General features: G+C 38.0%; 1 protein-coding gene across 2 annotated transcripts; it reads right to left on the bottom strand.

The window, feature by feature from the left end:
• Window positions 1-875: 875 nt before the first annotated feature.
• On the bottom strand, window positions 876-14,386 carry LOC113671591 (transient receptor potential cation channel subfamily A member 1). Of its 2 annotated transcripts, XM_089185521.1 has the most exons (30): window positions 13,899-14,384; window positions 12,792-12,948; window positions 12,426-12,610; window positions 12,187-12,294; window positions 11,715-11,823; window positions 11,343-11,440; window positions 11,182-11,229; window positions 10,766-10,890; window positions 10,600-10,648; window positions 10,219-10,416; window positions 9,593-9,676; window positions 9,400-9,482; window positions 8,556-8,717; window positions 8,202-8,313; window positions 7,683-7,852; window positions 7,344-7,431; window positions 7,184-7,243; window positions 6,900-6,974; window positions 6,499-6,569; window positions 6,209-6,347; window positions 6,006-6,104; window positions 5,471-5,637; window positions 4,923-4,983; window positions 4,400-4,474; window positions 3,898-3,951; window positions 3,614-3,784; window positions 3,200-3,268; window positions 2,572-2,691; window positions 1,833-1,954; window positions 876-1,371 (listed from the first exon to the last, which is right to left on the bottom strand). In XM_089185521.1, the coding sequence occupies exons 1-30, from the start codon at window positions 14,106-14,108 to the stop codon at window positions 1,266-1,268; spliced, it is 3,375 nt and encodes a 1,124-aa protein (XP_089041647.1). In that variant the 5' UTR covers window positions 14,109-14,384; the 3' UTR covers window positions 876-1,265. The 2 variants fall into 2 exon arrangements, with proteins under 2 accessions (XP_089041647.1, XP_089041648.1); XM_089185522.1 differs by lacking the exon at window positions 3,614-3,784 and having other exon boundaries at window positions 13,899-14,386.
• Window positions 14,387-14,643: the final 257 nt, after the last annotated feature.

The following is a 14,643-nucleotide window of genomic DNA, read 5'->3' as shown; positions in this document are numbered from 1 at the left end:
AAGGCAATTAAACCAAATTACAAAGAACGGAATAATCGTATTATGATTGACTGGTTGTCAATCAAACTAAGCCGCCCTTCACAGGTTGTCAAGGGAACGCCGCCAGCATCATAATTGATGTCCAAAGAATTTCCAAAGAGCCAATTGAGTTTTTGTTTTAGGGAATTATAGAGCAAATGCGCTAAGACGTGACATGCGAAACAGCATTTGATTAAATAATTATGCTTTGACAGTTTGAGAAACTCAGCTGTAGTGTCACGAGGTCGTCCTCCGGATATTTTATGACATATTTTGAGGATATATGAGAGCTTACAAGCCCTTTGATATGACCTAAAAGTGTTGATGCGTGGTTGAAATAAAGAAACATTTCCTGGTGCAGACCTGTAGTTGTTTTCTAAGCGCTCTTAATTTTTGTTTGCGCCAGCAGAAATAGGAAACCTTCGGGACATACTTTGCCATCGCTCGAGCAAATTCACTAACTACTCGAAAAGATGTCTTTGGTTTATGCCAAGCAGACAACAAAGTAAGGAACCTGGGAGTTTTCGTCCCAAGGCGACGTTAGTTAGGAGAGCCGATTAGCTCTGGGGACTTGAATTGTAGTTTAGAGCGCGGACATATGTTCGTGACGCAACAATTGGGACTCGCAAATAGATGACTGAAGAAGAAAAGGCTTAACTGTGCAAGACTGTCACACACACACGTTGAATGCTCCAAATGAAGAAGAATGAAAACGTCAAAAATTGAAAACGTAAACCTAATATTCAAAGGATGTATAAGAAACATCAGTGACTCGGAAGAGCGCGAATGTTTGTGGATTTTGACATGCAAACGGATCACAGGTAAAGGGAAAAGGACTGTGACTCGCATAACAGTAATCACCTCACTAAACCCTTTATTGTAATTATCATTATTGTTTATTCTCGTTTCCTTTTTACGACCTATACTCCAGTAACATGTAATAGTAATTTTCCTTTAATCAATCCATAAATCAGTTTAGTTTTAGTCACTGAAAGAGACCCTGTCAGAAAAGCGAAAATCCATGCTCTCCTGGGACCATCTGTAACATTAAAATCAACCAGTAAATTCCTGGCTCCTAGAGGCAAAACTACGACTGGCTACTATGATGTTTTTTGCCGAAGGTTGACGAAACTTTTAACTTTCATAGCATAGCTAGGCTCTCACACCATGAGCAAAGACCCACGGTTGTCAGTGTTCAACCCTTATTTTTCCTTGTTGTCTGACTGTTCTATGTTTTTTCCCTTTTTTTAATCGTCGCTCAAAGTTCTTCGTGCTTCAGTCCCGGGCATCCTTTGGAGCAGTGACTCGAGCAGTTTTCGTTGTTCCTTCATTTCCAGGGTTATACCACTGATTCTGAGATAAAAAGGCAGAGACCTACGTTTACTAATAAATCACGCAAATAATTGCACTGAGCCTTATTAGTTTTTAGCTTGAACCAAAGATAAAATAAACGTTTTTTCAAATTGGCTATCAGAGATTTTATGAGTTAGGTGACTCGTTGTATCGGCCTTCAATTTAAGTCTGTGGGATTTCGCTAATTAGCTTTTTTTTAAGCTGCAGGGAAAATCCACACGGATTTGAAAATTAATGTCCTGTGCAATTAAATATTTGCGGTTTTGATTCCGCACGCCATCGTGCAAAAGTCTCTAATAACATATTGTTTAAAACCAGTTCTAAAGTTTTGCTATAAGGGCACCTAACTGTGTTAAGGTAACTTTTAGAGAGCCTTGAAGAATTAAATTCAGTTGTTGCGTTGATTATTGTGGTTCTGTCGTTGTTATTGTTATTTTTGTTGTTGTTTTCGTTGTTGTTACCTATCATCTTGTTCCTTCATTCTTGATGTCAAAATCTTTGTCAGATGATCAGCCAAATTTCTTTCCGCGTCCTCTACCGTGTATTTTGCTTTTTTTCCGCTGACCAGTCTGTTCCCTAAGCCCTGAATCAAACAACATTAACAATCGAAAACATAAATTCACATGAAGTCACATGTTGGATGTGAGACAGATCACTGTGATTTCCTTTGTTCTATCAACATTTATGTTGTTGTTGTTGCTGCTTTTAGCTGATTAATTTAATTTACCTTCGGCCTGCGGAGTTATTCAGAAAGACTTCTCCAGGTTGTGTTAATACTGTGCATGTTATGGTCATTTATAAATCCAGAAGCCCATTACCCGGAGCTTCCATCTTCCATACTTACCCTACGGTATCTTTTATTTTTAGAAGCACCTCCCATGGGGTTTTTCGCGGGTGTTTACATAATAGCCAATCATAAGAGAGCTGTGGTCCTCTATTGTTTTCGTCAAACGTAGAGAAGGAATCTTTGGCTGCCATTTTTGCTAGGGTGTTATGCGAACGTCAGCGTGTTTTCACGGGAAATTACAGAACATCCCACATATCTCAGTTCTTAAAATAAAAAGATACGGGACAGGGTTGACTCAAGGGTACAATTGGTATGGAGGCTGCGGGTAATGGGCTCCTGTTAAATCTTAAATTCAATGAATATACAAGTTTTAACATAAACCAGTAAGAGACGTCTCGTGAACATCCACCAACCTTTATTTTTTGCAGTATAGTTTTTGCCTTCCTGTTCGGCTGTTTAACCGACTTTGGCTGATGTAAACGATGAAGAAGCCACAGGGGCGATTTTTCGTGGAACTCGTGGATAACTTCGATCTGAAGAAGTTTGCAAGAAGCGTTACTCAATAGAATTATAATCACGGAAAACAGCTGCAAAGTCCACTTACTTCATTCATCTTTATAAGCTTAAGGATTTGCGGGCGTTTCGTATTTCCCTGCTCCAAAGTCTGCGTAGCTGCCTTTTTTCCGGGGGGCACCGCGTCTTAAGTCTGCTACGACTTTGCAGTTCGTTTATGCGACGCCGCAAAGCGCACAAAGGGACTGCAATCTACGTAGGCTAGCACGTACTGTATGTTAATATGGCCTTAAACGTCAAAGCCGCAACTCGTTGTTCGTAAACCCTGCTACCAAAAATGAAGTACTGAACCATACCCTATTGATTTTAGAATTTTAAAATAAATGTTAAATATTAACTAGTGAATGAAATAGGAAAACCGATGTTAGTCCTCTCCTATTAGCCATTTGCCCTTCAAAAATTAAGTTAGAAAGGCTGCTCATTTAAATTCATTTCATTATGGACTGGAAAGTACTAGTTAGAGCATACCTTTATAGATAAACGTTTAAATTCGGCATTTTGCTGAATGGAATCGATATCACCAACAGCGAGACCAATCTGGAAAAAAAATCGAGACATGAACTAACGAATTGTGCTCCAAAGCAAACAGAGCTTTTGAATCAAACCTAAAGATTTAGACTCTGAAAGGGAGTGAGGTGAAACAACATGCCAGCGATAAGCCGGTAACCTAATTTGGTAAGGATCTGTCATGTTCACGCAGGAGCGTGGGAAAATCGTCAAACGAATTATGGTGATTGGGTGATACTTGAGTTTTTGGTCTTATCGTATTAACCAATCAGTCATGATGGTTTCGATCTAAATTAACAGACAAACATGACATCCAGTCTAACACAACGCAAAACACCAATAACAATTACAAAATGAATGTGGACTTGTACAAACCGTCAAATTCATTAGTACAATCGGCATCATGACACAAAATACCAAGAATACTGCTTGGCTTAAGGTCGGCGAAAACAGCCGCTGGTCAATGAAAAAGCGGGTGTATTCGATTTCACCGATTGTCATGGCAACCACCTTCACAAAAGACAAACGTAATGACTGAAATGGGTCCTATTAAAACAAACAAACAAACAAAAAAACAAAAACTAATGGATGAGATTGAAAACGTTCATTTTCAGGGAAGAAATGTCAGACGAATTTGTAAGTTTTTTTGCCTGACGTACCTTATCAATATCTCCCAACAAAGTTCCATTCATTGTCATGTTGAGAGCTATGGCCTGCATTGTAAAAGATGGTGGAAGTTAGGAAGGAAAATCGCCCATACAGCTTAAAGTTAGGTTGCATGTTATGGGACAGAAAGCTGGTTTAACCAGGTAGATAGTGTAGATATTGGACAGTGGTCAAAAATAGTTCGTATTTCAAGAGATCTTAAGTAGCAAAGGGGTTTATTGATTGATCGACGCATCATGACTGATGGATAGTGGATGATTTAAAGACAAAACAGCAGATAAGAAAAATCGTTACTTTCTCCATTTTTGTACATTGACTTTGGAGAAAATTGAACAGAAAAGCTATCAAATTCATGACCCTGAGTTAAACTTAAAATGGGTGAGGTGAGGACGTGCATAAAATAACAGTGAAGACTTAATGTACGTATTAATACTTTTTAATTATACAAGAAACAGTCGCGTTAAAGCGAAATTAAACTGAAGAATAAACACTTACATTTGCTTCCTTTGATAAAAGCATTTGAAATACCAAAGCAAAAGCAAAGATTAATATGGAGAACATCACTGCCACCTGAAAAGAAAGACAGCAACAACACCTCACCAAGCAATAAATGCTTCATATAGTCCGGAAATACTGTTACTAAAAATAACATCAGACACGTGGCATCGAGGCCATTTCTATTCATTATGTATTTATTTATTCATTTTATTTATCGTTATTTAACACACTCCTCTGGATCGGACAATATTTAATTGACAGAACTATTAAAGGAAAAACTCTAAGTTTTTGTTTTCCCAAAGGGAGTGCTCTTAGTGAGTATAGTTAGACAACTGGCCAGCATTCCACTGAAAAGAAGTCTAACAAGCTTAAATGCAACGTCTCGCTTGCACTCACTTTACGGTCAGAGCAAAACACGGACTCAGGACTTCCGGACTGCGCTCACCTCTCGAGCATACTGCCTCCTGTATGTAATTGGGCTTATTTTTCACAAATAAGAAGCTCAGAATTCATCACAAACCTTGCCTAATGTCTTCAGCACAACAAAAAGCATGGTGACGTGTATTCCAGATTCAAATACACTGAAAGAAAAGAGAACCCATTTAATTGCTATAACGTTTCATCGTGAATAGTTGGTTTTTCTCAATCGTTTTTAGCGAAATGTTTAACCTCATAACAAGTGGCATGGTTTTCTACTGCGCTGGACTCCCGTTCGAAAATACAGGGCTCACTCCAAGGCCATTGCGCTGTCTTCTTGGACAAGACAATTTACTTTCAAAGCAGATCTCGCCATCCAGAGGTTTGATGAGTAACAGAGACCTTTCAGAGGAACTGGACAAAATACATTCGATCCTCATCCCTTTTTGTCACTGAAACTAAGAACAGCACCGACGGCATTGGCCTTCATTGGCCTTCATGTTCGCAACTTAAGTTTACCTACACAACTTTATACCTCGGAGTACTCTGAACAGTAACGCAAAATAGCTAAAATGTTTCAAGAATAAAACCCCTCAAATTTCCCATCGTAAATACAGATATTGGGTTTAAAAGTAATACATTTTAACCAACCTTTGCAGATACAGTAAAAGCGCGAGATATCCAAACAGCACAGAAATAACAAGGAAAACACATTTATCAGGAAATTCCAAACCCAAAGGCTCAGGAAAAATGGAAATGAGTGCCGTTGAGAAGGTGCAAATATCAGCAATGTTGCTGAATTCAATGTAGTTCCATGTCTGCGATGAGAAAAATCAAACAATCACCAGATCATGGTTGTCATAAATTTGCATTTTTTAACAAAATGACTTGAGTTTTGTCACAAACTACTCGTTTATTCTTGAGTTGGCCTGCTAATTACTATAACACTTGCAATACTGGATTTTTGTCTCGTCCATGACCCTCCTCAGGTCCCAGAGCTCTCTGTTTGGTAAATGGGAGAAGCGATACCACAAATGAAAAGAGGAACGAGATCGTTAAAAAAAAATTAATTAATTAAAGGAGATAAATTTAAAATAATTATTGCATTTACTGAATTATTTTCAGTTATCAGTCCCATAGAAAGGCAAACCTACAAAATAGCCAAACGAATCAACACATAACTCACTTCCCAGAATGCTTGATGCATTTCTATCAGCAAATAAACAGCTGTCATAACTGCAATGAAAATCTCCCAGACCTCTATGCGAGCAAAGATACACACATTCTGAAAGAAGATGACACGTGATACAACTCTAAACGATCCATCGTGAAAGAATATATATATATATAGGCCGGCAAATCTGGAAAAGGTTTCAGTGGGTTTCGTACCTGTCTGGTTGGAATAACTGGTCGGGCGGAATTGAGCAAATAAAGATGTTGAATGCACAACATGTAAAGCGTCAAGTTTCCAAGGTAAAACAGGTAAATCACGGCAGAGATGTAAAAATACCTGACGCCCATGTGCTGCCTGTTAAAAGAAGACGTTTTTCAGTTGAAAAGATGAGATTTCTCTCATTAGTTGTGTCACGTGTGAGACGCTTGACCAAGTGGTCAGCGGGTCAGACTCTTGATCGAGAGGGACCTGTTGCTAATAAAAGAAAAGTGTTGGACGATCTTACCATTTACATCGCATCAGCTCGATGATCAGTGGATGAAAAATCAATTCTTCTCTTCCATAGTCCAGCATTGTCTGTAATGAGATCCAGAAATCCAGATTTAGATGTCTTAATCCTTATTAGATCGGAATCTTCTCTGTCTTAATCCTTATTAGATCGGAATCTTCTCTGTTTATTTAATTGCGAGTCATGGGTAATAATAATCTATCTTTCCCTAGAAAGGCTTGTAACGTCAAGTCCTAATTTCAGCTCTATAAAAATCATCGTCTGTAATTCAAGCTGTCAGTTTCTCCTTTATCACCATCTTGTTTCCTTATGTCGCTTTAGCATGGTAGGAGTATTACTCCATTTATTTAAACACCATTCTATAGCCCTCGATCAGCTGATGTTGACGTTGTTATCACCTTTGGAGCAAAGAAGACTCGTCCATCGCTAAGCAAGGAGGGATGGGGATTCACGTATTTAAAGTCATAAGTAACCTAGGAATAAATAACAAAATAATTTCGTTAATTTGCGCCTTCAGTTGCCAAAAAAAAACCAAAAACACCTAAGTCATATTTTCAGAGACATTTTGTGACAGTGTAATTTTCTGTCAAGAATAAGTACATTTATGGAGTACTTTACGCCTGAAGGTATCTAATTAAAGAAACATTTAATTTTGATCCTTTAGGAGCTCTTTCATTCATACCGAGTAATCCTCATCTGTTCGTAGGTGATGGGAGCTCTGAATGCATTTATCCAAAACCACCTGAAAAAGATAACAGTAATTCAGAGCAGTAAACGACCAATTTTTAATAAACTTTTCTTTTATGGTGAAAATCCTTTTTTCGGTTCGTTGTATCTCTTACCTTGGACACAGAAGGGAACGTTTCAATGAGACTTTTTAATGGAATGAAATTGCTTCTTTTGTCACACACTGGAAAAGCTTCCTTCCACCTGAAATTAGGCAACGATGGATTTTATGCACCAGTGAAGCCTCGGAAAGAGGTTTTAACTAAAGAATATCTCTTTAACCGCTGGTTGACTGTTAAAAAGCTGTTAGGATTTTGGCAAAATTCTAACTGTGCAGTTCTTCTTGCTGCGTACTGAATGATTGGTCAAACTGCTACTTGTTTTAGATTTGAAGAAATGGTCCATTGTGTCGCGTGGAAAGTCGGATTGCTGAATCGGAACAGTTTTGAGTTTACCTCTCATGCTTGATAATTTCCATACAGACATCTTGGTGACCGTTAGCTATTGCAGTTTCCAGGCAGTTTTTACCGTCAGTTGTTACAAGTCGAATGTCCGCTCCTCGGTCCAACAGCAGCCGCAGAACACTCACCCTACCTCGAGATGCTGCAGCAATCAAAGCGGTGCACTGAAGATTGAATTAAAAAGAAAATAGAAGTCTCAGAATGCGACTTCAAGTTGAGAGCATCTTATCTTTTAATGAAAATCACATATGTTTTAAACACGTTATAAGTTGGTCTCCAAGCGATAAAGTTTGGTTAATAAAAGACTGACTGTATGGTTTTTAAATTACACAGTTAAAAGTTCAAGAGCGTGTCAGTGAAAAAGTAATAGTTAGCGAATCATGGCCTACAGTGGGACATACAATGTGAGTAATAAATGACAACTTAGAGCGTCTGCACAAAACCAGTTAGAAGAAATTGAACTGTAAAAAAGATTGTGGTATGTTTTCGACACAACCAACCGAAATATCGTACCCCGTTCTTGTCTGTAGCATCAATCTTCGCTCCGTGATCCAACAACAAGCTAGTTGTCAAATTACAACCGCAAAATGCCGACTGAATTAGCGGAGTCAGGCGTTCATCACATCTACAAATTTACAAAATTGTCGCTTCATTACCAGAGAATTGTCTTCAAAGTCAGGAAAGGTGTATGCTTAAAAAGTGATTTCAGAGAACATTTTTTTCAACGAGTTGGTATTAACTATTAGGAGAACTTCATTTCGTTTCATTTTACCGATGTCTTCTTCAAAATATCGTCGGTGAAACTGGCTTGAAGTACAATTTCCTGATAAAGCAAATGGTTAAATTCTCTCGGTTCGTTTCATTCACCTGCTGTCGACAGCAGCTCCTTGATCCAACAGATATTTTGTGACTGCAAGATGACCGTGCCAAGCAGAAAAATGCAAACAATTTTGGAGGCAAAAGTCGGTTATGTGAATTGACTCTGGGCAGGCTTCCAACAACACCCGAACACATTCAAGATCACCATTTCTGTGCATGAAAAAACTTTAATTAGCACTCTGGCAGCTTTTGTATAAGTAATTTGTTATCCAAATGTACTAAGTAGAGTATAAATAAAGCGCGTATCGAGTACAAATGTCCTTAGATATTAGATGAGTAGTTGGTTATTTTGTACTATAAAAAAAACTGCTTAACCTTTTAATTTCCATAAGAGATAAGCATGAAACTTCTCCCGATAATATCCCTACGTTATCCAGCAAACAGGTCATGAGAATTCTAAAACTTATCAGGTAGATTTTTGTTATCCTCATTTAACACCAAATTCTCATAACTAGTTTACAAGGAAATCTGTGACAGCTAGAGGGGAGAATTGACAATAGGATCTTGGTCATTGAAGGGTTAACCTGTCGGCTGCGCGCGCTATGCCTTTCTATCTGCTTCGCTTTCCCCACTTTATATGAAAAGCTCATGAATTAAAGCAGTTGGATAGTAAATAACTTATTAAAAGTTTTGGTGTGTAGTAAACTTCTAATAAGATATACTCATCTCAACCGTATGGAAATCAGAATAGAATGTAGGACTTAAATCAGGGATCCATTGTACAACGTGTTTAACATCAGGTCACACGTTCGGTGACTTTCTGTGATAGTGGCTGGAAGTATCGATTGAATTTACAAGAAAAAAACACTGCAGCTTATTTTGTATTACTTACTCCACAGCATAATGAAGTGGAATCCTTTCGTCTTCATCTTTGACGTCGACTTTGGCCCCAGTTTTGAGAAGCTCTTGAATGAGCTATTTGAAGAAAAGAAAAAGGAGAGAGGAGAGAAAGAGGCAGAAATGTAAATAAACCTGACTGTGGTAGCTCCAGCACTGTAGCCTGTGCGTCCAGACAATTGTTTTACCTGTAAACTTCCTTTAGTCGCTGCATAGTGGAGTGGTGTCTGATCGTTTTTGTCCCTGCTGTTTAACAAACATTCTCCCCCGGCCTGCAGTCGGTCACAATATGTGGCATTAGCGAATACATATAAAACTGTTGACGTGAAAGTGCCAAGAACAAAGGGAAAGGGCAATTACATCACACCTGCATTAACTCAATGAGTCTTTCCTGACATGAGGCCAGATCCTTCGATACAAAAAATTTTGCCTAAGGGGAATCTTATGTACTCAACCATGTACTCGAAGCAAATTGAAAAGTAATTTTGTTTGTCTTGTTCGTGCAGTAGAGCAGATACGCCTATTTGAGCAGGCACGTGTGTGCATTTAAAATCGTGGAAACCAAAAATGACTAGAAATAAATATAAACTCGAATTTCTTAGAGTTATGATTTTTATATAAAGCAAAGTAACGCACGATATATTGTAAACTTGGATAATCCCACCCGTTGCAGTAGAGGTCTAAGTTGCCTACTCGATACATTTCCCTTGGTTGTCTTAATTGTTATTTTTCAGCTCTGAGTCGTAAGAATCCTGTCTACCTTGGGTTCAGATGTCATAATCATAACAATCACTCAAAGTTAATCAAGATTTACCTGAAGAATTACTTTCAGTGTCTCAGCATCAGAGCTAAAAACAGCAACGTGAAGAGAAGTCCTGTGACTTACGTCTCTCAGGTCAATGGGTGATCCGCGTTGTAAAAGAAATCTGACTGCATTGGGATGGCCTCTCTTTACTGCACACATCAGTGGTGAGGGGGAATAAGTGTTCTCTTCAGATGAAATATCAGCTCCCTTATGTAGAGAAAAAGCACCGCAAGACATTTCAGACTAGATGTGTAGTTAGAACTTAAATAGTGTAGCAGGTATGTTGGAACTTCCAAAAACATGTAGCTCATTTGGTAATTAGGCGTGCCGGGAAAAGTTTTTCACGCTGACCATCAGAGCAACCACACACTGAGGGAAATAAAAACTCACCTCTGAGAGAAGAAGATCGAGAATTTCTACATTTCCAGTCAGTGACGCCCTGTGACGAGTTAAGAAAGAAAAAAAAAAATTACATTCAAGGGAGAAATGCAGCTTTAATTGATGCAATGATTATGAAATAATTCCTAAATGATTTAAACATCTGTTTACTTTTTACCTCAAAATGGGCGTCATTCCTTCTGCATCTTCATCGTGTATGTTAGCCCCGTTCAACAGGAGAAGTTTTGCAATCTCATAATAACCATTCACACAGGCAACATGAAGAGGAGACGACAAATCATCCTATGTGAATAAGAACTGCGATTGAGACTGAATTCCAAACCAGTAATCATACATCTACTCTCTTGACTCGGCACTAGGTATCTTTCAATAGCGTTTGTTAAATCGTTAGTTGGCGATTATAGAAGTTGCTTTATGACAGCAATATCTATTCTTTATATAGAAAACAAAAATCTAAAAAGCTAGGATAGACGAACACTTTCAAACACTTTGTCCCTCTGTAAGCAATGGATCGCGTCACCGTTTGTCGAATGTTAATTTGCTACTTTTGGGATTGTAAATTAATCAACTTACCTGCGCTGCGCATGTATCAGCGCCGTATTTTATACAAACCTCTGCCGACTGAAAAAGAAGTGGAAAAAAGGAATACTGTTCAGAAAAAAAAGAGAAACTAGATCACACCTCTAATATACTACAATCATTCAAACGAATAAACAGAAGTAAATCAAGCTTACTTTAATATGGCCATGTCTGACAGCCAGATGCAGACATGAGTTGGCATCATTATCCATTTTGTTCAAAATAGCTGGACATGATACACCACAGGTTTTCGCTGAAGGAAAATTTCAGTTTTAAAAAATGTAATATTTCCCTATTATGATACCTTACTTGCGTCAAATTAGGTCTTGTTCTTCTCTGGAAACAGTTATTCTATGAACATACAACATTGAGATATTTTGACTGTGAGCTCGTGTAATTTGAAATAGATCCTGGCTCAACAATTCTCAATTGTGCGAACCAAAGGCGTTTTAAAATTTTTAAATCATCGAGATGAACTATAAATTACAAAATTAAGGAACAGACTACTTGAATTTCCGATTTTTCACCTGTGGAAAGTAGTTTTTCCAACACATCATCGTATCCATCTTTAGCTGCTAAATGCACTGCAGTGTATCCGTCGTTATCACTTAAACTCGGGTCAGCGCCATATTGCAGCTAAGGGAACAGAACAGAACAGTTAACACACTAACATAATCAATGAACCAAAGACGGTAACAAGCCGACCTTACCAAAAAGATCAAGCTGACCTATCACAACTGACTTACGCTACTAGAGTCTTATAGCCAATAGCATTAAGGCGAAAACTGACCAATCAGTTCAGTATAATGAACTTGACTGTTAACACTCGTTGACAAACAATTTCCCTCGTAAGTCGGATGATAACCTTTGTTCATTTTGACGTAAAGTCATTCGTTGTTAACGTCTCCAGCCCTTTTTAAGGACTGCATTATATCAGAATACACGATCGACTGCTACTCCGCGGTCCCATCTTTTTCTGCGTTGCGATAATACCCTCACCAGAATTTCGACAACATCTAGCTTTCCCTCTTGAGATGCAGCATGTAGTGGGGTGGAATTCTCATTGTCCTTTGCATTTACCTCTGCTTTTCCTTCTCTGAGCAGAACCTAAATTAAAACATGCACACAGAGTAGATAACTGAGATATTGTTATAAAGTTATCTGTCTGGTAATTTTCATGTTATCTTGGATCGAGGGAGTTTTAGAGTTCAAAAGTTCGCGATATTTCCAAAACCCACCTGAACGACTTTTAAGTTTCCTCTTCTTGCAGCATAGTGTAAAGCTTGTTGTCCATAACTTGACTGCTTTGCTACATCTACTCCATTCAGTACCAGCAACCGAGCTGTGGCAGGACTGTTAAATCTTGCTGCGATTTGAAGAGGTGTAGTAAATTTGCTTTCACAGCCAGAGAATATGTCCAGATCTAAAACATTAAAAGGTATGCTGTATAAGTTTTCCTATCATGAAACGGAATACAATGACGACACTGAGAAGAAGACCCTTGTCATCGAGAGTAATGGGCGACGATTTGCCACACAAAAAAAGAACTTTTCGAGGGAAAACTGTCGCAGAGAAAATGAAACAATATCCGGATGAAATATTACCTGCACCTCCCTCAATTAGTAGCTGCACAATCTCTTCGTGGTCATAACGGGCTGCGTAATGGATTGGGGCCAACCCATCCTTGTCTAAGATGTTGATGGTAGGTACACCTCTCTGTTGTAATGCTCGAACGATATCAATGAGACCATCCCGACAGGCCTGTCAAGGAAGAAAAAAATTTTTTAGTAAAAGTGTGAGCAAACGAAGCTTAATGTAGGTGACAATGGTTTCGTGGTGTTTCTCTGTACGAATTAAAACATATAAATATATATTTTTTGAAAATCAAGAAATGATTTCAGCATATAATGGATTTCTCCTCTCCAATGAGAAAATTGTCAGAGCGGATGATCGATAATAGAACATAAATGTATATTTTAACGTCATCTAAAGTTGAATCAAATTACAAATCATTGTTCCATGAAAAATTAATTATTAATTTACAGATCGGTGGAAGCTTTCATTCCTTTTCCAAGAGATCACCCGTTGTCCTTAACAGCAATTACACATTCTCAAAAGAACGGAGATTATCATTGTATACAAATTTTAGATTATCATTGTATGGCGCATTTCATGTGATATGGAAAAATATTTCATTCTGCTGAAGTCGATACCGCACATGTCATATCTACTTCTCTTCTATTTTTTTTCAAAATTCCTCGAGATTACTAGTAAACAAGATTAACAAAAATTTTTCAGAGACTTGATGGTCACATCCATTTTGAGTTTAGTATTGAGTCGATTTCTTCTGATTATTTCTTCTGAAACTGGTCAGCAATAAATACTCAAATACTCAATTGTGATTCAGCGTTTGAGCAGCAAGTGAAATTGAAATACAACGAATAACAGCGAACGATGTTAACTTTTCCTCCCCACACATAAAAAATGTAAGATTTTCGTTAGTATTCAGTTGAGCCTCACATCTTCCAATGACGCTGTTGGCTACACCACGGAATGATTTACGCACAGGGAGAAATGGTAATAATAGACCGGCTTCGGATAAAATGATGTCTCAGTGTCTTACTAACTTCTTTCCGACTTTTCGCTGCTGTAAATTTTTCAGCTCTTTATCGATTTTCGTGTCCCAATTTTGTCATTACATTATTTAATACCTGATGCAAACCAACACGGTAACAGAGATTCCTTTCCACTGAATCTGAAATGCTTCTTCGCAAGATGCTCGTCATGGTTTGGCGACGCCTTGCAACTCCTCTCTCCTTGGTTGAAAATTGTCGGAGAAGCGACAAAGGCAAACCTTGATTTTCTTGAGATTTATCTTCCTCATTCAAATCGCGAAGAAGTACCGTCGTACTGCGATTCATATTTTGCAAAACAAAAAGCTTTCAGTGCCTAGCGTGGAAACTTTTCCTTGATTGCACTTTACAGGAGTTACAGCGTCCTATTGATCTTTTCCAATCCGTAAAATATTTGTAAATACGCACTGCATCTCGACGATCCGATGATAATTGTACGCACAATTCTCAGCAAGCTTTTCATCTCAGAACAAGAAAAGCGCTTTGGTAATCGACTGACATCTGATATAGATTATGTTGAGAGGGACCTGTTTACTCTTTATGAACTGTAATTAACGCAATTGTAGAAAGGCGAGAATTTTGAGGAGAAATCACTTTTTAAATTGATTGGAAAAGGATAAAAATTAATAAAACGAACGTATTCTTACCACCTGGATAGCTGATAAAATGATTTATTATATCTGGTCAGTTAATAAAACGATTTTATTATATCTGAGATGACTCATTTACGAGACTGTGATGTTTTTTTCTTATTAATTTAAAGCAAAACTTCTATCTAAAAAATTAATAGAAAGTTGCAAAGATTATACAGTATTGTCTGGCT

Source organism: Pocillopora damicornis, chromosome 10, assembly GCF_964200805.1.
Source record: "Pocillopora damicornis chromosome 10, jaPocDami1.2, whole genome shotgun sequence".
Classification (NCBI taxonomy): Eukaryota; Metazoa; Cnidaria; class Anthozoa; order Scleractinia; family Pocilloporidae; genus Pocillopora; species Pocillopora damicornis.
Note: the sequence above shows the minus strand (reverse complement) of the source record. Positions and strands in the feature narration are given on the sequence as shown.

What these genes read in the sequence shown, in the direction of transcription:
- LOC113671591 (XM_089185521.1), bottom strand. Translation starts at nt 14,108, where the DNA reads ATGAATCGCAGTACGACGGTACTTCTTCGCGATTTGAATGAGGAAGAT. An exon ending in ATGCTACAGACAAGAACGGG is followed by an intron (nt 7,853 to 8,201) that starts GTACGATATTTC and finishes TTCAATCTTCAG; the next exon opens with TGCACCGCTTTGATTGCTGC. An exon ending in CTTTTACTGTATCTGCAAAG is followed by an intron (nt 4,984 to 5,470) that starts GTTGGTTAAAAT and finishes CTTTTCTTTCAG; the next exon opens with TGTATTTGAATCTGGAATAC.